This window comes from Acomys russatus, chromosome 4 (genome assembly GCF_903995435.1).
Source record: "Acomys russatus chromosome 4, mAcoRus1.1, whole genome shotgun sequence".
Taxonomy (NCBI): Eukaryota; Metazoa; Chordata; class Mammalia; order Rodentia; family Muridae; genus Acomys; species Acomys russatus.
In genome coordinates, this window is record NC_067140.1 from 62,844,874 (window position 1) to 62,869,558 (window position 24,685).

The 24,685-nt window shown below is 46.1% G+C and overlaps 1 protein-coding gene across 1 annotated transcript; it reads right to left on the reverse strand.

Annotated features, from left to right (window-relative positions):
- Nucleotides 1–667: 667 nt before the first annotated feature.
- Nucleotides 668–23,836, reverse strand: Usp50 (ubiquitin specific peptidase 50). The gene is given in 8 exon segments (XM_051144912.1): nucleotides 668–829; nucleotides 2,294–2,581; nucleotides 10,071–10,200; nucleotides 15,368–15,510; nucleotides 17,762–17,971; nucleotides 20,256–20,451; nucleotides 20,700–20,882; nucleotides 23,784–23,836. Coding segments are annotated over 8 exon segments (1,365 nt in total).
- Between the last annotated feature and the right edge of the window lie 849 nt (nucleotides 23,837–24,685).

The window sequence follows — 24,685 nt, forward strand, 5'->3', positions numbered from 1 at the left end:
TTCAGGGTTAATGTACTATTTTCGCTTCCACTCTCCCCACATGGTACTCAGATCTCAAGAGCTGGAAGTCAGCTAAATAATCCCCAGCCTTACAGAAGAGTCATGGCAAAGAGTGATGAGTCAGTGTGCTGGTAAAGTGAACTGCTGCGTTAAGAAGCGGGCTGTTGGGCTGGAGAGATGGCTCAATGGTTAAGAGCAGCCACCAGAGGTCCTGAGTTCAATTCCCATGGCTCAGAACCATCAATAATGAGATCCAATGCCCTCTTCTGGCCTGCAGGTGTACATGCAGAACAAGCATTCATATACATAAAATAAATAATAAAAGAAATATTTTTTTTTAAGAAGCATGCTGTTCTTTCTAGAGCATGAAGTAGGAATATCCTTAGGGACATGAACTACACAACTGCACAGCGCTTGTTTGAGAATTTCATACAGGACTGTCTTTGCATCATTTCCACCCCACCCCCTTTAATTCCTCTCATGTTCTCCATCTCTCGAATGCTTATGGAATCTCTTATGTTGCACACACACACATAGCTATATATAAACACAAACTTCTGGGCCTATTTAGCATTGCTCATGATTTTTAGAGTAACCACTGACTCATCTCCCCCACCGTCAGCAGCCACAGCCTGTAGCTCTTCATCTAGGAGTGAGACCTTGTGAGTTATATCCGCATCCGTGCTGACATGTCCGCTGGGGGTGTCATCGTGCAGGTCTCCTTTAGGCGACCACACTGTTGCTGTTTTATGGGTGCAGCCTCCTTGTCGTGTATGGAAGATGGTATCTCAGCAGATGCCGTGCCCCTCTTCAGAGATGTCCCCTGAGCCTGAGGTGCAGTGGTCGTGTTGTGGGTGCATCATTCGGGTGACCACCACATAGTGAGCTGTCTGTGTTTTGACTAGTAATGGCCTTCTGTGATAGTCTCTGTCTGCTGCAAAGAGCTTCTTTGATAAAGACTTGAGAGCTACACTTAGCAGCAGATAGGTATTTACAGTGAAGTTGGAAATTACACTGGCACTCTGGGTTCCCTGGGTCTGTCACCTCACCAGCTGAGGGTGGGGCTAGGTGTACAGTCTGTTTACTACGCATGGGTTCCCTCTTGTTGAGCAGTTTGAGTCCAGTTGGTCCAGTTAGACAGCTCTGGGTTGTCCCAAGGTGTAAGTGCTATTGTTGCACCTGTGGGGAGCTCTTCCATGCTGTTCATTGTGGTGTAAAGGGGCCGCAGCTGACGTGACTAGTGATGTTTTCCTCCCTTGGCTATTTGCACAGCACCTGGGACACTGTTATGAGAGCTGGTCCTCAAGTGCAGGCTTCCAGTCAGTTCCACCTGATTCCTGCAAGTCCTGTGTGTCTAAAGTGTGCTGTCCTCAGCAGTGGAGCTTTAAGAAACTTCTGTAAGGCAACCAAGGGCAGTGCAATAATTCATACTGTTTTTGGAGACTCTTCTAAACAAAGAGTCTAAAAGTGTTTGGGGAAGCAGTTATTTAGTTTCCTGGGGGAAGGTTAGCGCATGTTTAAGTCATAAAGTTAGTAACTTTAAAGGACGGTTTCCCCATTGCTGTGTAAATCTTTCAGGTCTTGTTTGTTTGCTTTGGTTTTTGTTTGTTTGTTCTTTCAAGGTTGGGTTTCTTTGTGTAGCCCTGTCTGCCCTGGAATTCACTCTGTAGACCAGGCTGGTCTCAAAAATCACAGAGATCCCGGCCACACGTTCTGGTTTTTTAGACTTATTTTTATATTATTGGTGTTTTGTCCTTTGTGTGTATATGTGTACCATTGGGTGCTAAGAACTGAAGCCTGGTCCTTTGCTAGCAGCAGGGACTCATAACCACTGGGCCATCTCTTCTAGCCCTATGGGTCACAATACACTCAGAGACGTTCACACTTAATTTTTTCCCTGTGCTACCAATAAGACTCAGGACCTCATGTATGGTGAAGAAACACTCTTATCACTGAGCTAGACATACATGTGTTAAAAAAAATTACTTGTTATGGGCTGGAGAGATGGCTTAGTGGGTAAAAGTGCCGTCCACTAAGGTTGAGGACCCACATGGTAGAAAAAAAGAGAATGAGCTCCCATATGTTACCCTCTGACTCCCGCGTGCACACAGACACAAAATAAGTATAAATTTCTTTGAAAATAAATTGGTACCTATGAAATATGATAGAAACCCGCTGCAGGAGACATTGACCTTTAAACTCTGCAGTTCCTAGGCCCTGTGATGGCTGTGCCTGGCCTCCATGCTGCCCTTAGTGAGCAGGGACCTGTCTCCTGTGCTGCTATGAGACATACAAACCTTAGCGATGTAGACAAGCAGTAAGGATTTAATGACAGAACACACCACTGCCATCTCCTGAGGGCTTGTTTGCAGTGGTCGGGAGTGCTGGCCTAGCTCTTGCGTTTCTGTGTCGGTATAGAAAAGGGCTGGCAGCTATAGAACAGAAGATACGCTGTAGCCGTCTGAACTGATGTATCTGGAATCTCACTGACTCGGGTGTCATCAAAGCTATACCAGGTCTGAGTTACTGAGTTCTTGCAGAAGGCAGTGTAGTGGCCACCATCCAGATCCCCAAAGTGGTTCTAGGAAAGAAAGGGTGTCGGACACAGTTCCCACATGTGAATGCTCTTGGCAAAGCCAAGAACCATCTTAAAGTGTATCATACTGAGGAAATAATTTTGCCGAGTCTTAATACACAGTCTGACTATGCACTGCATGTCTGTTGTACTCATTGCCTTTAATAGAATTGGGAAGAAAGTTGAACCGTATACATAGCTTTTTTGTTTTGTTTTGTTTTGTTTTGTTTTGTTTTCTTGTTTTTTGAGACAGGGTAGACCAGGCTGGCCTCGAAAACAGAGATCCCCCTGCCTCCCAAGTGCTAGGATTAAAGGCATGCTCCACCATGCCCAGCCATCTTTTAAATTTTGTAAAGATAACTGTATGTGTATAGGTTTCTAGCCTGCATGTATGCACATGCATGCCCAGTGTCCAGGTTGCCTGAAGAGAGCGTTGGACTCCTCTGGAACTGGAGTTACGAATGGTTGTGAGCCTCCGTGTGTGTGTGTTGGGAACCAAACCCTGGCCTCTCAGTGTCTCAGTGCTGCAACAGGAAAACTGAATAACTGACACAGAAACTATGACCTCCAAGGCCTAAAATACTTTCTAGATAGTTCTTTACAACGCTGACCCCACATACGAAAGACAGAAAATAACAACAAATGATAACCTTAGGAACCTATCCACCTTGCCAAGCCCTAATAGCAGGGAGTGAGACTTAACTAGCGCTAAACCAGATGAACCTCATACCTGTATCCCTAGACCCTAGGAAGGTTGAGGCAGGAGAACTGCCACAAGTGCACAGCTTGGACCATGTGATAAGACCCTGTCTCAAAAAGAAAATGTCCAGCTTTTTAATTTTAATATGTGTGTTTGCCTGTGCATGTGTGTGGATGTTCTGCCTGCATGGATATCTGTGCACCATGTATATGCTGGGGTGTGTGTGTGTGTGTGTGTGTGTGTGTGTGTGTGTGTGTGTGTGTGTGTGTGTGTGTGTGTGTGTGTGTGTTCATGTTCAGAACCACAAGATACACAGGTATGGTTGGCATATGACAGTGCTTGGGATGAGGTGCAAGACCTGCCTGGGCTACAAGAGACTTTGCTAATAAATAGGTGGGTAGATCAGTAAATAGTTAAATAGACAAATAAGTTTTTGGTTAAATGTTTTAAGAGCTGGGTAATAACAAGCATAGAGAACGTGAGCTGGAGCCTTATACGTTATTGGAACAAAGTGGCTCTGTCACATTGGAAATCAGCTGGCAACTCTCAAGGATTAAGTATACAGTCACCATATGTCTAGAAAGGCTCTCAGGTACATACCGAAGAGAAATCAAACTATATCCACACACACAAAAAACCGTGTGCACGGTTGATGATAACAGTCATAAAGTAGAGCCGCGCCAAATGCTTCTCAATTAGTGAGAAACGTGTTACATTTACATAGAATGTTATTTGGCAACCAAAAGGAAAGCACATGCTACAACATAGGGAAACCTTTAAAAGCATGCTGAGAAAAAAAAAACCACTTATGCCTTTAGTCTACTCCAGGACAGAAAGACTGGGCCAGCCTGTTCTACATAGTGAGCTCCAGGCTAACCAGGCCCACAGCAACATCCTATCTCAAAATCCCAAGATAAGGAGGTTTTAGGATTCCATTTGTGTGATGTGGCTAAAATTTGGAAAATCCAAAGAAATAGGGAGTCCGTTGGTGTTTGCCAGGGGCTGGTGAGGAGAAGAAAGGAGTAGTGAAGATTCTTTTAGGAATACTGAAAACGTTCTAAAATGTAATTGTGATGATCATGAACAGTTATGTAAATTACATCAAACCCCACTGAACTACACACACCCAAGTGAACTTTATGAATACTCAACTCTGAAAGAGAAAAGGATAGCTCACTGAGGGAAGGTATTTGATGTTTTAGAAAGTGCCACCCATAGATGTTCACATAAGCAGATCCTGTCCCCACAGTGAAGTGGGGACTTCTGAGAGGTCCTTAGGTCAAGGGACATGTGTCCTCTGTCTCAAGATGTGAGTCCTTGCCCTGGCATGTGCCCTGCTGAGAGGCATGTTAATAAGTAAATAAGTAAATAGCTACAATGCACTAAGACCTGGTTTTTCTCAGGTGAAAGAGTTAAACGTAGAACTGGACCATTGCCGGGCAAGCGGTCTACCACCGAGCCTTACAGCCTCAGACCTGCACTGCAGTAAGAAAACATAGACAACATGCTGGAAAAACAGACAAAAGGTTTGAAGGCTTGTTTTCACACACACAAAACAAACCTCGGTAGAGCACAATAGCACAGACACCTGAAATCCCAGCACCCAAGAAGCAAGTTCAAGGCCATCCCATTGTGAAAGAGTGAGGACAGACTCAAATTCAAGTGCTGTTCCACCATGCAGGCACGAGAACTGCCCAGCCAAGAGCTACTCGGCACAGCAGGGACACGTGCTTTGGAATGTCACTGCTCTGAGTTCACTGGTACTGGCATGCACATACCCTTCCGCCAGTACCCCCACTCCTAGAAAGAGACTCCAAAAGACCATGTACATCTGTTCACCAAAACATACAAGAACAACCACAGCAACACCCATAATAGTCCAAAGCACTAAAGCAGAGCAAGTGAGGTGATGGTGTCTCCACACAATGGAAGCCCGTCCAGTGGTGAGAAGGAACCATGATGTGCAGCAGTGTAGATGACTGCTTCAGACTGTTGAGCAAAAGTACCAGACCCTACAGATCTGGCACATACTGCAGGGTCCATTTGCATGAAGCACAAAAGCAGTTAGCCCTGTTAGAGGTCTGGTTTCCGCACTTGAAGAGGAATGAGCCTGACGACAGGCAGCTGACATGCAGGATGTGCGCACTGGACAACTGGCCAAATTGTGTACTCAGATTTTATGTGTTTTCATGTTTTACTTCAAAAAACTTATTTTTTTGAAGACAGGGTCTAATGGAGCCCAGGCTAGCCTCAAGCTTATACAGATGAAGATACCCTTTACCTGGTCCTGCCTCTACCTCCTGAGTGCCTAGATGATGGGTGTGCATCCCCAGTGGCAGTTAATGGTGCGAGCTTGAAACCACGGCTTTGTGGATCCTGGGCAAGCACTATCAACAGCTACATCTGTAGCCCCCAATTTTTCATTTGTATAAAAGCAAGACTTTCTACGTGTCATCTTACCAGCACACCCCCACACCTCTACACAGACCCAATCAAGTGTAGAACTGCATTGAGGCCAGTTACCAAGAACACCGGAAATCAGCAGGAAAAAACCAAACTGCGAGAACCAGAGATCTGGGGACAACAGCACAGTGGCCTAAACAAGACATTCCCTCCCGCTACCCCAGTTCCACAGCAGTGAGGAATCTACTGCTGGGTGGTGGTGACGTGGACTGCCCACTCCATAAGCAGTGTGGGGTATGAGTACGGCTGTCACCCCACCTTCGAGGTAGCGAGGAGTCTCCCTTGTGCACTCCATTAGCCTTGTGGATTACGGCAAACCTGGCTAGTGAAAGGTCTGACAGCCCTCACAGGCTAGCAGCTGAACTACCTGACTACCGTGACTGACATCTTCACAGGGAGCCTGGCTTTGGAAAGCAGTTACCATCATCTTCCTGCCATTCTTGAGGGTGATGTGGCCTCCTGAGTGCAGTGTGCTATAGAACCCTCAGCGTGGTCCATCGCCAGCGCCATTCCACTACCCTGGCCCATTAGACAGCGGCATCACAAACCAAACAAACAGCCTGGCTGGCTGACTCCCACTCACCTTGAGTGGTCAATATAGGTATTGAGACATGGAGGGGAACAGAGAATGCCCTCAGGAGCTGGGGATCCAGAGGAGCCTTCCCTCAGGGGCCAGGAGCATGGGGACTCGGCAGATTTCACACAGGTAGTACTGCATCATTTGGGCCACCCCACTCCTACACTGCTGCCTGTGTAGCACCTGCCACTCCTCATTGGTTAGAGAGGCAGTATTACCACCCTTCTATGGGGGCAGCACCAATTTTAGGACCAGAAGATGCCTTTGAATCTTATTTAGAAATAGCAAATCAGGGTAGCGCATGCCCTTAATCCCAGTACTTGGGAGGCAGAGGCAGGTGGGTTTCAGAGTTTGAGATCAGCCTGGTCTACACAGTGAGTTCTAGGACAGCCAAGGCTACACAGAGACACCTTTTTGAAAAACAAACTATGAAGGTTTCTGATTAGTAGACTCTATAATGATACCGACCGCAAAACAACAACAAAACCCCCCAAAAAACAGTTGTGACTTAGTGACCTAACTCAACCATTAGAAGTGAGAACTTTACATATGGACAGAGATGGAGAGGGACAAATGCTTCTGATAACAAAGTCCAGAGCCAAAGGACACTTTCTCCAGACAGCACTTAAGCAGAGCAACAAATCTGGGAATAAACCTACCTCAGCCTCTGGCAATCCCAACAGACCAGAGTTAGATCTGCTTTTGTTGTTTGGTTGGATTTTTTTGGGACAGGATGTCTCTGCAATAGCCCAGGTTGTCCTGGAACTCACTTTGTAGACCAGGCTGGCCTCGAACTCACAACAATCTGCCTACCTCTGCCTCTGAGTGCTGGGAATAAAGGCGTGTGCCACCATGCTCAGCCAGGATCTGCTTTTGTTAGCAGTGAAATGCATAGTGATAGTGAACTCAGAGCAGTGTGTATTTGTGAATCCTGTGAGTGAGCTGTTCTGATTCTTGCATAAATGCAGACCTGCAGAATTTGCAGGATAGAGTTTTATGGTCTCCTTGTTTTGTTCTCTTTTTTTGTTGTTGTTCTGTTTTGTTTTTTGTTTTGGTTCTTTCAAGACAGGGTCTCTCTGTATAGCCCTGGCTGTCCTGGACTCACTTGTTGACCAGACTGGCCTTGAACTCACAGAGATCCACCTGCCTCTGCCTCCTGAGTGTGGGATTACAGGTGTGCGCCACCACGCCCGGCTTATATGGTCCTTCTTACCAGCCTGTGCCAAATGATGAAAGACGAGTGAGAATGTGTGTGTACACAAAACTATACTAGAGAGTCGTGAGCAAACAGCATGGCGGTCGCACAAAACTATACTAGAGAGTCGTGAGCAAACAGCATGGCGGTCGCACAAAACTATACTAGAGAGTCGTGAGCAAACAGCATGGCGGTCGCACAACAGCAGACGTGTAGACCAGTAGGACAGGAGCGCCAAGTGTGACCCACGCAACTCCAGCCACCTCCCTTAAGATTGATATATTTTACTTTATGTGTGTGGGTGTTTTACCTACATGTTAGTCTGCACCATGTGCATGCCTGATGGGAACCAGAAGAGGAAGTCAGAGCCCTCTAGAACTGGAGTTAGCAATGGCTGTGAGCTGCCACATGAGTACTGGGAACCAAACTTGGGCCCCACTGGAGGAGTAGCAAGCACTACACACTGAGCAGCTCTCCAGCCACCTACTTTCTGACAAAGATACCAAAAATGCAGACTGCAGAAAAGATGGCATCTTCAACAAATGCTTCAGGGAAAATGGCAGCTACATGTAGAAGGAAAGTAGATCCTTTTCTTTCACCATGCACAAAAGTAACCTCAGGTGGATCAAAGACCTTAACATAAAGCACAGAAGATTAAAACTGCTACAGAAAAGGTAGGGGTGCCAGGCGGTGGTAGCACAAGCCTTTAATCCCAGCACTCGGGAGGCAGAGGCAGGCGGATCGCTGTGAGTTCGAGGCCAGCCTGGTCTACAAAATGAGTCCAGGACAGCCAAGGCTACACAGACCCTGTCTCAAAAAACTAAAAACAAAACAAAATTTTTAAAAAAAAATTTAAAAAAAGAAAGAAAGAAAAGGAAAAAAAAGGCGTATGTACAAGACCCAAGCAGTGGTGAGGGCTTCATGACAGGACTCAGCAGCCTGGGGAGTAAGGCATGTGGGACCACGTGAAACTAAAAATAGTACAGACATGGGTTTCACCTCAGTGTTCATCACAGATGACAGATAATGAAGGTATGGTATGTCCACACGGTGGAATTCTACCACTAAAGAAAAATCTCTGCAAGGAAGTTGATGGAACTTGAAAACACCATGTCAGGTGAAGTGACCCAGGCCCGGAAAGGCAAATGCCACACAATAACATATGTGCATCTCAATTCAAAATCTTACATCTGTGTTGTTTGTCCTAATTTGTTTCTCTGTTGCTTTGATAAAATACTGAACAAATGGTTTGTTTGAAATGAGTTTGTTTGGCTGATATGTCCCAGGTTCAGCCTTTCATTGAGGGAAGCCAAGGCAGGAACTCCAGTAGGACAGAAACCTACCTCCCTCTCCCTTTCCCCCCTCCCTCCCTCCCTCTCCCTCTCCCCTCTCTCTCCATCTCTTCCCCCTCCCTCTTCCCCCCTTCCCTCTTACCTCCTCTAAAATAGGATTTTTTTAGATACTTGGAGTGATTTTTGCCTAAGTGTGCACCACTTGCTCTAACTACAAGCTCTGTTTTTTTCTGCTAAGATTTTCCTAAATCAGAAACTTGGGAAGCAGCACCTTTGAAACTCACATTAATTAGCATCTATATGTGACAGGAGGGAGGAAGAAGCCACTGTAAAGCCCCAGAGTGGGAGGAGCAAGCTCTGTAGAGAGGAGGGGTAAGTGGCGGAAAGGGAATAGACAGGGCCTACAGGGAAATAAATGAACACTGTAAAGGTGGCGTAAAGGGAATAGACAGGGCCTACAGGGAAATAAATGAGCACTGTAAAGGTGGCGTAAAGGGAATAGACAGGGCCTACAGGGAAATAAATGAACGCTGTAAAGGTACAAGGGTGGTTCTGAGCAAGACATGTGGAAGACTAAAGACAATCCCCTCCCCTCCTTTTTAAAAAAATATTTTTGAGACAAGACACTATGTAGTCCAGGCTGTCCTGGAACATACTATGTAGACCATGCTGGCCTTGAACTCAAGAGATCTGACTGCCTCTGCCTCCCAAATGCTAGTAGTGTTCTACCACACCTGACTCTTTTTTTTTTTATTATTATTATTATTATTATTATTATTATTATTATTATTATTATATTACTGAGCATTAAGATGAATGAGCAGCTTCAACTGCAGCATGTCAGAGGGTCCTGGGCATAGTTGCCCTATGGAAGGGCCCCACCCTCAGGCACAACAGCTCCTGCTGTGATCCCAGAGCCCAGAGAGTGGCTGGCCGCTCAGGGGGTTCCTGCAGGAGGTTCTGGAGAGTGCATCTGAGTGGTAACTCCATCCTTTGCTAGGACTCAGCACGAGTCATAGCTGACTTAAAGCCAAGGGGAGCCCATGGGGTGCTCTATGGCAGGCTTCGGTGAGGCACAGGGTCCTGGGACTGTTGGCACCTAGTGTGGGCGGGGGCTACAAAGTGGTTGATGACAGTGCAAGACAAGCTATTCCCATGGGCTTGGCCTCCAGCAGTGTGTGCCTGTGACCAGGCTCTGCGCTCTGAGCAGCCACCAGAGTGGGATGTTCTATTCCCTTTAGTCTTAAAAGTTTTAATATTAAACTCACCACCACTGCACACAGGTTGTACTTAGGATGTTTCCGGAAAAGTGGACTGATGTAAGGAGTAAGATCCAAGTTGGTGAGTGGATAACGGATGTCTGTTCTCAGCTTCCTCCAGCTACCCTGGATGTCAAATCTGGAGAAACAACACATGCATGAAACTCCAAATAAGTTTGTTTTGTTTGGGTTTTTGGTTTTTCAAGACAGGGTTTCTCTGTGTAGCCTGGCTGTCCTGGATTCACTCTGTAGACCAGTCTGGCCTTGAACTCAGGGGGATCCGCCTGCCTTTTCCTCCCGAGTGCTGGGATTACAGGTGTGTGCCACCACTCCCAACCAAGAGTAATTTTTGAGATGATCATTTGGTATATAAATGACTTCCTTATTGAAACATATTTAGAAATGCCAGAGCTGCTGGGAGTGGGAGGCAGAGCCAGATGATTCACTGTGAATTTGATCTCAGCTGCTGCAGAGAGAGCAAGGCAAGCTTCTGTCTGGGTGAGGCTGCACATCAGATGCTGCTGAGGCCCCAGTCAAATCGCCCACTCGGATCCCGATGTACAATGCTGCCTCCCTAGCACCATGTCTGTCTGCACACCTTCACGCTTCCTGCCATGGTGATAATGGGCGAAACCTCTGAAATTATAAACCAGCCCCAATTAAATGTTTCCCTTATAAGAGTCGCCTTGGTAATGGTGTCTCTTCACAGTAATATAAGCCCGGCTAAGACGCCCTGGACCAGGTCTTGCAGGCAGAGGCAGGGATCATCCCCAGAAACATGAAGAGTTTCGTAGACTAGCTGGGCATGGTGGCACACACCTTTAATCCCAGCACTCGGAGGCAGAGGCAGGTGGATCGCTGTGAGTTCAAGGCCAGCCTGGTCTACAAAGAGAGTCCAGGACAGCCAAGGCTACACAGAGAAACCTTGTCTTGAAAAAAGTTTCATAGACTAGATGCTACACAACACAGCAACTTCATCCATAACTGCCCAGACTGAAAGCAAGACCAATGTGCACCAGCTGGCTAATGGAGAAATAATTACACACCCACAGAAAGAATGAAAACACAGTAAACGAAAAGGGCTTAGCACATACATACGCAGGCCACCTCAAAACCATTATATCAATGAAGGGAGCCAAACTCAAAGGCAAGGGCTACAATCAGCATGCTGTAGGTATGGGGGCAGGGAACGGGGAAGGAGGGAGTGCTTGTCGTGCAGGCATGAGCTGAGTTCAGATGCCCGGCACCTTTGTCAGTGCGGCCCACTTGCAGTCTTAGCACTTGGGAGGCAGAGACCCCAGCACAAGCTGGCTAACCCGACTACCTGAATTGGTTGGTGAGCTTTGGGTTCAAGCTAGACACCCGGGAAGACACAAAACACCAACCTTCGGGGACACACACACACACACACACACCACCTCCACACATAGGTATCCATAGATATTCTTGAGTTCCCTGGGGCTTATAGAAAAGAGGAAGGATGATGGTAAAGAGCCATCAAGAGACTTTTCTGGGGTGACAGGTTTTGCCAATGCATTGGTTGCAAGGGATATGATTATATGCATTTGCACAATTTCATAGACAAAAATACATTTTATATGTGCCAATGTATCTTTTTAAGAGATTTATTTTAAAATGTTATGTACTGAAGTGTTTTGCCCCTGTGTATGTGTTTACACCACATGGGTGCCACTTGCTTGCAGAGGCCAGATGAGGGCCTTGGATCCCCCAGAACTGGAGTTACAAGTGGTTATGAGCTGCCGTGGAACTGAACCCTGGCCCTGTGCAATGCTTGGCTCCATGCCTGCCTACACACTGCCATGCTTCCTGCCATGCTGACAATGAACTAAACTCTGAAACAGGAAGCTAGCCCCAATTAAGTGTTTTTCTTTGTAAGGGTTGCCATGGAGAGATGGCTCAGTGGTTAAGAGCACTATCTGCTTTTCCAGACGTCGAGTTCAATTCCCAGCAACCACATGGTAGCTCACAGCCATCTATAATGTGATATAATGCCCTCTTCTGGTGTGCAGGCATACATGCCCTGTATACATAATAAATAAATCCTTAAAAAAAAAAAGTTGCCATAATCATGGCATCTTTTCACAGTAATAAAAACTCTAAGGCACAAACCCTTATATAAATAAATCCTCATGTTAATAAACTCAAAGCTAAAACTAACTAAGGGGGTCATAGAACTTGGCTTGAAGGGACTGTGCACCGAAGTGCACATGTGGAGGTTAGAAGGCAACTTGCAGAAGTTGGTTCTCTCCACCATGTGGATCCCAAAGCTCAAACTTAGATAATTGGGGGGGGGGGGGGAACAGGGGAACCACTGAGCTATCTATCTGGCCTTCAACATTTATTTATTTATTTATTTATTTATTTATTTATTTATTGGCTTTTTGAGATAGGGTTTCTCTGTGTAGCCTTGGCTGTCCTAGACTTGCTTTGTAGACCAGGCTGGCCTTGCACTCACAGCAATCCGCCTGCCTCTGCCTCCCGAGTGCTGGGATTAAAGGCATGCGCCACCACGCCCGGCTCAACTTTTATTTCTAAGAAATATATTCTGGGCTGGAGAGATGGCCCAGAGGTTAAGGTCACTGACTGCTTCTCCAGAGATCCTGAGTTTAATTCCCAGCAACTGCATGGTGGCTCACAACCATCTATAATGTGATCTGGTGCCCTCTTCTGGCCTGTAGGTGTAACATGCAGGCAGAGCACTATATACATAATAATAAAGAAATAAATCTAAAGAAAAAAATAAATATATTCTAATAACACATTAATATAGTGTGAGTGCATGAGTTAAATGGTATCTCACTTATATTAATTAGTGATTGATGGCAGAGGGTCTAGCCCATTGTGGGCAGTGCCACTTCTGGGCTGGTGGCCCCGAATTCTATAAGAACGCAGGCTGATCAAGCCATGAGGAGCAAGCCAGTAAGCAGCACCCCTCCATGGCCTCTGCCTCCTGGGATCCTGCCCTGTTTGAGTTTATTATCAAAACCCAACAAGATGGCAAGTTAGAAGTATTGGTAAGACAGAAAACTAGTGCTCAGCCTGTGAGCGTGTAAACGTGTGCAGCCAGGATGGAAAAAACAGGCTGTCCTCACAGGGTCCTATGCCTGGGGGAGCAGAAAGTAGGAGCTGGGCACTTTCAAGCCACTGTTAGCTGTAGCTTCATAATTGTTTAAAGGTAGAACCAATCCCAAAAGTCCCTCATTAGATGAATAAGTAGAAAGGAAAAATGCATGCATGCACGCACGCACGCACGCACGCACGCACAGTACAAAAGTACTGGCTACAATACAGATAAGCCTTAGGTAGGCTGGGTGCAGCGGCTGCAGCCTGTAGTCTTAGAACACAGGAGATGGAGTCAATCTGAGTTACACAAGCTCCTCCTTCAAATAAAATAACAAAACTTATGCTGAGTAAAGAGCCAACCAGACCCAAAGGACAGATGGTGTGCGTCACTGCCTTGGTTGGAGTAACTATTGCTGGGATGAAATACCATGACCAAAGCAACCTGGGGAGGAAAGGACTTACGTGCTTACAGTTTCACAGCACTGTCCATCACTGGGGAAGTCAGGGCAGGAACCTCATCTTATGGAGGCGTTTTCTCTGTTCCCTCCTCCTCTCAGATGATGCTAGCTTGTGTCAAGTTGATATAAAAACTAACAGGCACATCACCTATTAGACATAACCCTTCCTTTCTTGTTCCAAATATCGCATATTAATAATACAATATAAAACATGACACACTTCTCACCATGACCCCTTCAGTCCCTGGGCTTCAGCTGCTACCGAGCCTGCACTTTCACTGACGGCCTTTCCTGGCCTCTCAGTGCCAGGCCTCAGCTGCTCTCCATGAGCCCTTCAGGCCTTCAAACCCAGTACCAGCTGGGAGACTCTTACACAGAACCTAGTTCATCTGCCTGGACGAGAGCCTGTGGACCACTGCTGCCATGTGCTAACTCTGAGGAAACACTTCTCAGATTTCACCCCAGCGACACTGGTCTCTTTTTAACCACTGTTAACTTCCTGCTTCCAGCTAGCCAGCATCAGCTGTCCCCTGGTAAGCACTGGTTTCTCTCCAGTGCCGCTGCCTCTCGTTAATCACAGCTGACTCTCCAGTCCCACCTGACCAGAACCACAGGGTCTTAATTCAAAATAGCAAATATGCAACAACCCCAGTAGTCTGTAACAACTCTCAAACTTCCCTCTGGGACTCCCTGCCTCCCACTGATGGGACCTCCATTGTCTCCGTAGCTCTCAACAGTCTTAGCTTCCAAAATCCTACAAAACAGCCCACGGAGCTCTCAAGACTCTCGTTGGCTTTTCTAGCCCAAAGTTCCAAATTCCTTTCAGTCCTCCACAGCAAAACCCTACCATCCTGGTACCGAGGCCTGTCATAGCGTTACCATTGCTGCGATGAAACAGCGACAGCAGGAGAGGAAAGCGTTTACTGGGCTCACCCTTCTACATCACAGTCCATCACTGAAGGAAGTCAGGCAGGAACCTACTCAAGCAGGGCAGGAACCTGGAGGCAGGAACGTACTCAAGCAGGGCAGGAACCTGGAGGTGGGAACTGAGGCAGAGCCCATGAAGGAGTGCTGATTCCTGGTTGTTGCTCGAGGCTTGCTCAGCCTGCTTTCTTATAAGAAGCCTGGATCACCAGCCCAGAAGTGGCAGCACCTACAATGGATTATCCCCCCCCCCCATCTCTAATTAAGAAAATGTCCTACAGGCTTGCCCACAGACCAATCTCATGGAGGCACTTTCTCAATTGAGGTTCCCTCTTCTTCAGTGACTCTAGCTTGTGTCAGGTAGACATAAAACTAGCTGGCACAGCCACTCTTGTGCAAGAATTGGTAAATCTAGAGACAGAAAACACATTAGGGAAGTAGGAACCAGGGAGAGTTAGAATGAAGGCGATGCTTGGTGGGCACAGGGGCATTGAAATGTTCTGGAAACTGTGATGATTGGTGTTTAACTTTGGAAAGGTAATTAATTCAAATAGTTACACACTCGAAATAATCAAAAGAATAGATTTTATGTTGCAAATATCTTATTAGAAATTTTAAAATAAATTATATATTAAAATTAAAATCCAACCCAGTGGGTACTTTACTTTTCACTTATTTGACCCTGAGGACTAAACCCAGGATGCCTTGCAGCTAAGGACCCACTTTACCAATGACTTTAGAACAGGCTACATAGTAAATGGATAAACTATTAGCAAGTGAGTCACATCTCAATAAAACTGGTGAAAACCATCGTCCCACAAGATGTCAAAATCCTCATACCTTTTTAAGTGAAAAACAATTATTTTTGGTGGCTTGGAAATAGTGGCCCTCACAGCTGTTTCTTGCTTGATTTTACAAAAGGAACAATGGATTTGGTTGTTCCAGGTCAATGTGTCTTGTTGGAAGAAACACTGGAGACAGTCCTGTTGAGGGAGAAAGAGCATTTGGTGACCCGGGAACCCTACTGACATTAGAGGAAAACAGAAATCGGTGGTGTTTGCAGTAACCTCAGCTTATTGGCGGTGGAGGCAGGAGCCCAGCCTGTGCAATATGAGGAGACCTGTCTTGCAAACACGCACACAAACAAAATCATAAAACATTGAAAGACTTGTGTAAATTTGCTTCTGGGAGTTTTTCTAAGGAGCAAACCCAGAAGCTACATGCTATCAGCACCCATGACCCAGGGTCCTGAAAATCTACTTAGCAACCTAGTTTGGTTTTTGAGCTGGGGCTGGTAGCCCACACTTTTAATCCAGAGGCAAGAGGAGTTCTTCAAGTGAATGGCTAGTGTGGTCTGCATATCAAGTTCCAGACCAGCCAGGGCTATACAGTGAGACCCTGTCTAAAGAATAATAAGTAAAAATCTACCTAGCAACAAGTGATGCTTTTTCACTGAACTGCTGAGATGGGTTTAGATTCTTTCCCTACTCATAATCTATGAATTATCACTTTATATTGTCTGGTTTATTTCAGAATAACACAGACTTTGAAACTGCTACTAACAAATCAGACAGCTCTTTTAATTTTTTACATTTTCATTAAATTTAATTAATTAGCTAATTAATTAATATTTTGGGTTTTCAAGACAGGGTTTCTCTGTGGAGCCTTGGCTGTCATGAACTTGCTTTGTAGACCAGGCTGGCCTTGAACTCACAGCGATCTGCCTGCCTCTGCCTCCCAAGTGTTGGGATTACAAGCATGTGTCACAACGCCAGCCCCAGACAGCTCATTTATAATTATATATCTCCTAAGTCAATGGAGGGGGGGAGGTGTTCTGAAAACCAATCATATTGGAAGCTGGAGAGATGGCTCAGCTGTTAAGAGCACTGGCTGCTCTTCTGGAGGTCCTGAGTTCAATTCCCAGCAACCACATGGTGGCTCACAACCATCTATCAATAAAAGAATCTGATGCCCTCTTCTGGCTTGCAGGTGTACATGCAGATAGAGCACTCCTACATTAAAAAAAGAGAGAGAGAGAGAGAGAGTACATAAATAAATAAAAGACGAAACAACAACAAAACACCTGACCATATCTCATGGTTTTTGGGTGACAGTTCATAGTAGATGAGTTGGAGCCCACACCCAAGGTGACGTCTACAGCTCTTTCTACAGGGCAGTCCCCATCCACCTGCTTCTGAAAGTTCTCGGCTTGGAGGAGGGTAGAAATTTTCCATTAGTCCTGCCAGTATTTCACTCAAGAATCAAATTCTTTGAGTAATCTTTTGATCTAAAGGAAAACAAAATAGGGTTCTGTTTCCTAACTATGCTAAATACTGCCATTAGCGGATGTGTTTTCACAATTTCAAAAGAACAAGAGCGATTTGTGTAATTCTGCAAGGAAACTGTTTCCTGATTCCTGAATGTTTCTAGCCAACCACTTCCTTCCTGCACTGCCCCCACCCACGTCACCCCACCTCCCCACTTACAGATTCATTCTGTGGTAAAGAAAATCCAGAAGGCCAACCTGACCACCAGATTCCTCTCTCTCTTCCCAAAACAGTCCACAGCTTCCAACCAGAGTATAAAGAGTCTTAGGGGCTGGAGGTGGCTAAAATGGTCCTCTCTCCTTGCAGAGGGCTCAGGTTCAGCACCCATGTGGTGGATCACAGCTGTTGACTGCAGTTCCAGGGAATCTGTGCCCTCTTCTGGCCTTCTTGGGCACCAAACATGCACACGGTGCACACATAAGCATGGAGGCAAACATGCATACACTATGCAATAAAATAAATCTTTTTTTTAAAGAGTCTGTTATAACTAGTTCTATCTGTAAACTAGAGACTGTGGAGGTGGGGGGAGTCATAAGGTCTTTATGAGAAACCACAAACTGCTCATCTCAAGAGACTGAATAAACTTCACCCATATTTATAATTTTAAATGAAGCTTTGCGTTGAGTACTTTAGAAATACAACTAAATTCACAGTAACTGTGACCATAGATTTTGTTTTGTTTTAAGTACTGTTCATTCTCGGACTACCTTTATTTACAGCTTCAAGGTGTAAAACAGCCCTTTTTTGTTAAAATTGCAAGAAATGACAGTCACAACTACAATCCCAGTATGTAAGAGACCCAGGCACGAGTGCTTGAGCCCAGGGTCCCAGGCTAGCCCAGATGACAGGGCTGGAAAACTCTGTCTCAAAAACAAGAAAATGTACTCAGGAGCTAGGGACTCCCTACCTGAAGGGAGCATTCGTATTCGAATGGGATGGGGAGGGAGAGGACGGTGAAAGCTTCATTCTTGTTGGTGCAGTTCTCACACTTTAAGCACGTGATGCTGTAATTGAGTTGTCCTTCAAACAGCCGCGTGATGATCGACGTCTCGCTGGCCGTCACCTTCCCACGGCAGCTTTGAGCTGTTCTTTTCTCAAAAGTTCTTCTTCGGCAGTGCTGTGTAAAGGGAGATTGCGCTTATAAAAACCACGTAAAACAGAAGGGCTGTTTTTTCGACTAAAATGACACCTTTTGACCAGGAAACACTCAGCTTGGGTTCAGACGGAAGACGAAGACCCGGGCAGCATACGTCATCATTCAGCGCGCTCCCTTTCTGGATGAAGCTGAAGAATGGTTAGTGATTGTCCTGGCAGGAGAAAAGTGACTGCAAGGAGAGACATCTGTGCCTCCCTTTGTCTATCACATACTGAAGACGATGGTCCTTGAGGAATTGGAATTGTGACTCTCATGGCTGAATGAAGCCAGGGGTGGGGTGAGGAAGAGCCTGTCTTCCCAGGAAGAGATGGAACAGACTGTCTTGCGAGAGCGATAGGCACCAAAGCAGTGATGGGTGGGACTCACTTTGAACAGGGCTCTTAGTTATATAGACTTCTATGTGGGGTCAGGGGGCTGGGGGACTGGAGGAGGGGGGAGGGGCAGGGGAAGGGGGTCCACAGCAGGAGTGGGGCCGAGATGGGCCCAAACTCTGGAAATCACGTCCTTAGATCATCTAGCCCCACACAGCCCTGCACCCTCACCCTGTGGTGATCCACCCAGGTGGTCATGGCGCCTGGCAGCCAGGGTGGACTTCCTCTCCTTATAAGGTTATGTCCAGCAATATCTGAAACTCCTTCCTGCACATATGAGGCATCCTCTGCGCCCTAGCCACAGCCAATGATGTACACTCCCCGCGCCCCGAAAGACCCCTACCCACTCCCCAGAGGTCTATTTAGCATTTGTTATCCCAAGTAAATGAGCTGTCTCACTGAAGCCTGTCTCCCAGAAGCCTGTTTCTCTCATGCTCGTGGCTGCCTCAGCTCTCCATCCCCCAGAGCCCTTTCTGCCTTGCTCCTCCACCCCAGGATCAGTCACACCTTTACGAGTGGGGAAGTGGGGCCAGGAACCTCTTCAAACCTAAACCCATGTCAGTACCCCACAGTTGACTTGGGGATTTCTGAGCCTGTTTATTGGCTTTTCTTTCCAGTGTAGGCACACTGTGTCTTTCCAGCATTACTGACTCTAATTGTCCTATTGAAGAAGGAAGAAGGTAGGGGCTGAGCCGAGCTTGTTAAGGCTTATAGGGCTCAGGCTTTGACCTCTAGAAAGTGTTGGTAACAATTTAGCAAGCTAGGCAGGCGCTTGCAAGCAAGGTGGCACCCGAGTGGAGAGGAAAGATTAAACAGGCCCCAAACGGCCTCTAGAACTGCTCTTCTGAGGGGACATCTGAGCTTTTGATGCAGCTCGCATGTTTTGAACTCAGGTAAAGTTCTCCTGGTCAGCCTGATGTAGCCTTTGCCTTCTTGCTGGCTTGGAGGCTTTTTTGAGTGGCTTGATTTCTGTTGAACCATTTGGGCTGTTACCCCCCTGAATGTCTGAGCAAATTTGAAATGCGGTTGGGCTACTGGGCATTTGCCATATGTCGGAGGAGGCTGGAGTGTATTTCAGATCTCTTCTGTAGTATCTACACTTGGAGGGAGGCAAAGGCAGGGAGATTATGAGTCATAGCGCTGCCTGGGCTCCACAGTAAGACTCTGTTTCAGAAAAAAAAAAAAAAAACTAAATTATTTTAGCAGCTGGATAGATGGTTCAGTGGTTAAGAGCTCTGGCTATGCTGGGAGGGTGGTGGCACACACCTTTAATCCCAGCACTCAGGGAGGCAAAGGCAGGAGGATCCCTGAGTTCGAGGCCAGCCTGGTCCACAGAGTGAGTTTCAGGACAGTCAAGGCTACGCAGAGAAACCCTGTCTAGAAAAACAAAAAACAAAAACAAAAAAGAAACCAACAGCAAAAGAAAAACAAAACAAAACAAAAAACCCAAAACCAACCAACCAAACACTGGCTGCTCTTCTAGAGGACCTGAGTTCAGTTCCCAACACCATCATGAATGGTGGCTGTCAACTGTAACTCCAGTTCCAGGGATCTGACACCCTCTTCTGGCTTCCATGGGACCCTGACAAGCAAGTGGTACACAGACATACTTGCATATAAAGTAATTTTTAAAAATGTTTAAAAAAAAAAAAAAAGGCAAACCAACAACAAATATCCTAACCTCAACATTTTTCCCAGCAGCCAGCCAGAGCCCTGTCCTCAGTGCAGACCATACACATGCATGCATGCATGCTCTCTCGCTCTCCCTCCCTCCCTCCCGCCCTCCTTCCCTCCCTCCCTCCCGCCCTCCTTCCCTCCCTCCCGAGCAGGCGTTTCTGACAGGGGTGCACATCTAGTTCGAGGCCGTTAGTTACCTTTTTCAAAGCTTCATGAAGCTCATTAAAGACATAAATGAGAAACTCCTGCGCATCTTGCTGTGTCTTTTTCAGAAAAACTGGGTAAAGGCTACCAAGAGCCGACAGAAGTATCTCTGGTGAGACACAGTCTGAGTCCCCAAGCCACATGTCTGTCATGAGGTAGGCAAAGGCAGTGGTGACCTCACTGCAGTCCCTGAGAAGAGGAGACAGGCAAAAGGCAAACGTTGCCTGTTTGATTTAATGGAAAGAAAAGCCCCAGTCTGGGAACTCAGGGTTAGTCCATGCATCAGAGCCCTGCCCGTCCTGCTCTCCTCACTCGAATATGCTCTCCAGAGACCTACAGTGCCTGGGCTTCCATCCCTCTACAGGGACTCCCTCCCTCCCTCACCTCACCTCGGGGACCTGGGGTGGGGGCAGAGCTCAGGGAAGAACACCTCTTACTTCTGAAGAGCTGTGATGTACTTTCCGGAGAGGAAGTACTCCACCAGCGGAGAGATGCTGCAGAGGCACTGCAAGGTGGCGTTCATGTAGCAGGTGTTGCCGAGGTTCCGCAGCCCCGTCACGCCCTGGAAGTGTGGCTGAGTCTCAGACTCTGGAAGGGAGTCATACTCTGCACACCCCGCACTGTGCAGACGACATGAAAGGAGAGAGTAAGTGACACTGACACTCGCGCCCTCTCAACCTCTGAAACAAAAGAGTTTTTTGTGGCTGGGAGGCAAGGTGTGGTAATCTCCCCAGTCTCTGACCAGACAGTTCTCTTGCTTGCATCTCAATGATGCAGTTACCAATCACCAACCTAGCAAGAAAGGGCTTTTGCTTTTTTTTTTTTTTTTTTGAGACACAGTTTCCTCATGAAGCCTTGGCTAACTCAGTCCCTGGCTCTGTTCACCAGGCTGGCCTTGAACTCACAGAGATTCCCCCTGCCTCTGCCTCTGAGTGCTGGGATTAAAGGTATGCACTGCTATGACTGACTAGGAAAGATTATCATTTTTTAAATATTTATCTTTATTTGTGAGTGCTTTATCTGTATGTACACCTGCAGGCCAGAAGACAGCGTCAGATCTCAGTATAGATGGTGTGAGCCACCATGTGGTTGCTGGGAGTTGAACTCAGGACCTCCGGAAGAGCAGAAGGTGCTCTTGACTGCTGAGCCATCTCCCTATGATTCCCTGTGGGTTTTCTCTCAAAGTCACTCTCTACCAAGGACAGAAGGACTTAAGCTTAGAGCCTAAAATTGCATTATTTGGCCCAGAACTCTAAACAAGAGTCTGATATAAATAAAAGTTTCTTTCTTAAATCGATACACAGGGATAGAGCAGACCAGCCTTTCAGGTCCTAGGGTTGCTGAGCTGAAAAATGCAAACTTCTCTGAAAACAAAACAAAACAAAGCCTTTGCTGTTTTCTGGGTAATTCAGTTCTGAGTAGGAGCAGTGTTATTTGGAAATAACAGTAGCATCTATTGATACCTTGTATTTAGTCTGACCATGTTAAGCATATAATATACATTTCCCCATTAAATACTTATAACAGCGGTTCCAGGTAGAAACAGTCCTTCTACAATCCTGTTTACAGGTGGAACAATAGGCTTTTATGAATTAGTCATTTGCCCAATTTGCCCATAGTAGCATTTCCCCATTAAATAGTTGTAACAGCGGTTCCAGGTAGAAACAAGTCCTTCTACAATCCTGTTTATAGGTGGAACAACAGGCTTGTATGAATTAGTCATTTGCCCATAGTAGCATACCAAGGGGATGTGTACAGTGATGCAGAAGAAATGAAAACGTTTACCTACCTTACCTGGATTTATAGCATACACTGAGAATGTGTAGAAGTATATAGCTACCATATTGAGAACATGACACATGCACACAGTAGGTACATATGCATTCATTTGTTAAGAGCATAGATGCGTATTATACACATGTGTGGGCATACATGCACACATACAGAGAGGAAAAGGCATAGACTAAAATCATTGCTATGCTATGCTAGTTACATATGTTTATGATCTGGGTTCTTTTTCTTTTCTTTCTTCCCCCTCCCCTTTTGGTTTTTCAAGACAGGGTTTCTCTGTGTAGCCTTAGCTGTCCTGGCCTCACTTTGTAGACCAGGATGGCCTTGAACTCACAGAGATTTGCCTGCCTCTGTTTCCCAACTGCTAGGATTAAAGGTGTGAGCCACCACTGCCAGGCCATGATCTGGGTTCTTATGCCCGGTCATTTGTAAAATAGAAACAATGAGTATGTGGTAGTGTGCTTAATTTGTGTGAGGCTCTGGGGTCAGACTCCAGCACCTGATCCCCAGACAAAACAAGGAACACCACCGCATTCTGTGTAGGGTTGCTGCGAGGGTCATGCACGTAACATGCTAGGTACTTAGCCTAGATTACATAGTAAATAATATATATATATATATATATATATATATATATATATATATATATATATATATATATACACACATATATTTAAAAGATTTATTTATGTATTATACAGTATTCTGTCCCATGTGTGCCTGCACTCCATAAGAGGGCATCAGATCTCATTATAGATGGTTGTGAGCCACCATGTGGTTGCTGGGAATTGAACTCAGGACCTTGGGAAGAACAGACAGTGCTCTTAACCTCTGAGCCATCTCTCCAGCCTGTAAATAATATCTTTTAAACGAATCTTAAAAGAATGATATCTTTTAAAAGGCCTGTGGCCTTTGATCCCAGCACTCAGGAGGATCTCTGAGTTTGAGGCCAGCCCGGTCTACAAAGAGAAACCCTGTCTCAAAAAAAAAAAAAAAAAGAAAGAAAGAAAGAAAGAGAGAGAGAGAGAATACACAATGGGGCCTGAAGACATGGCTCAGCAGTTAAGACCCTGGCTCACTTCCCAGCACCAGTGGCAGCTCATAACTATCCAACTCCAGTTGCAGGGGTTCAATGCCCTCTTCTGGCCTCCAAGGGCACTGCTTTGGTACAGTACATGCCAGCAAGACATTCATATACATAATATAAAAATCTTAAAACAAAAGAAAACAATGACTTATTTAGGATCGCCTTAATGGTAAAATGGGATTGGAGCATCATCTGCTTGACACGCAGAGATGAGAAATGCTGCAGGAGGCCTCCTCCCCCTGCAGAGTTGCCCTTAATTATCTGACCTGTATCGGTAGGGCCACTCAGCACCTTTGTCCTCTATGATCTTTCTTTCCATGTCCTGAATCTAAAATTTGGGTGCCATGAAACAGCGGCCTCACCCAGTAGCCCTGCTCACACCCATGTGAAAAGTGCTCACTGGTACATGGTCACTTTCACACTTACTCACTGAGGTCACAGAGACTCCAGATTGACTGCTCGGCAAGTACATGTATGTTACCTCTTTGGGGATCCTTCATGGGCCAAATCCAGCAGAGCCCTTCCAAATGGAATATGTGCCCCAACTTCTCTGGGTAAGGCTCTTCCCACCATTCCATTTTTGTTCACTCCCCCTCCCCAATCCCTAGGGCTAGCTGTGAAGGCACAGCACATAGACGCTCACAGGATGTAGTAGACACCGAAGTCATCTGAGGGGAACGGCCGATGAGAAGTCATTTTAATGGGAGCACGTCGGACTTTCACTTCTACTTGGGAGCTAGATTTGATCCTTTTGACTTCATTTCTCCAAGGCAGTTCCCCTGGCTTTTCGTTTTTTGTTTTTAAACACTCTGAGTGCTCTTTCCCTTTTAATTGCTGCAGACTGATCTCACCTGACTCAGGCTTCTCTCAACTTGGACAATTCCCTTGCATCACAATAGTTTCCCTTCACACCAGGGTTCTAGTGTGTTGTCAAGGGATACCATTACTTGTTTGTTTGAAATGCTTTTGAAAGCTCAACTCTCAGGCTGGAGAGATGGCTCAGAGGTTAAGAGCACTGGCTGCTCTTCCAGAGGACCTGAGTTCAATTCCCAGCAACCACACAGTGGCTCACGACTATCTATAATGAGATCTGGTGCCCTCTTCCGGCCTGCAGGTGTACATGCATGCAGAACACTGTATACAAAATAATAAATACATAAAATCTTTAAAAATAAAAGAAAATGGAGGAAAAGTAACTCTCTGAGAATGATCTGTTCACATCTCTGCTGCTCCTCTAAGCACCAGCAGAGAGCTCTTCCATCAATTTATCCTAGAAAGGGAATTGAGAGGCCAAAGTAAGGGCACCATCCAAGTCCTACTTGGTGAACCAGTGTGCTTTACTGGGGTCACTTACAGCTTATGGATGAGGGGATCAGGAGCAAATATGACTCAGACAGCTGTAAGACCAAAGGCCCACCCCAGTATGAGTGACAGCTCATGAAAGCTGGACAGGTTAGAGAGTGTCCTTCCTTGGTCTTAGTTACAAGCCACACATACACATGACATCACACACACACACACACACACACACACACACACACACTA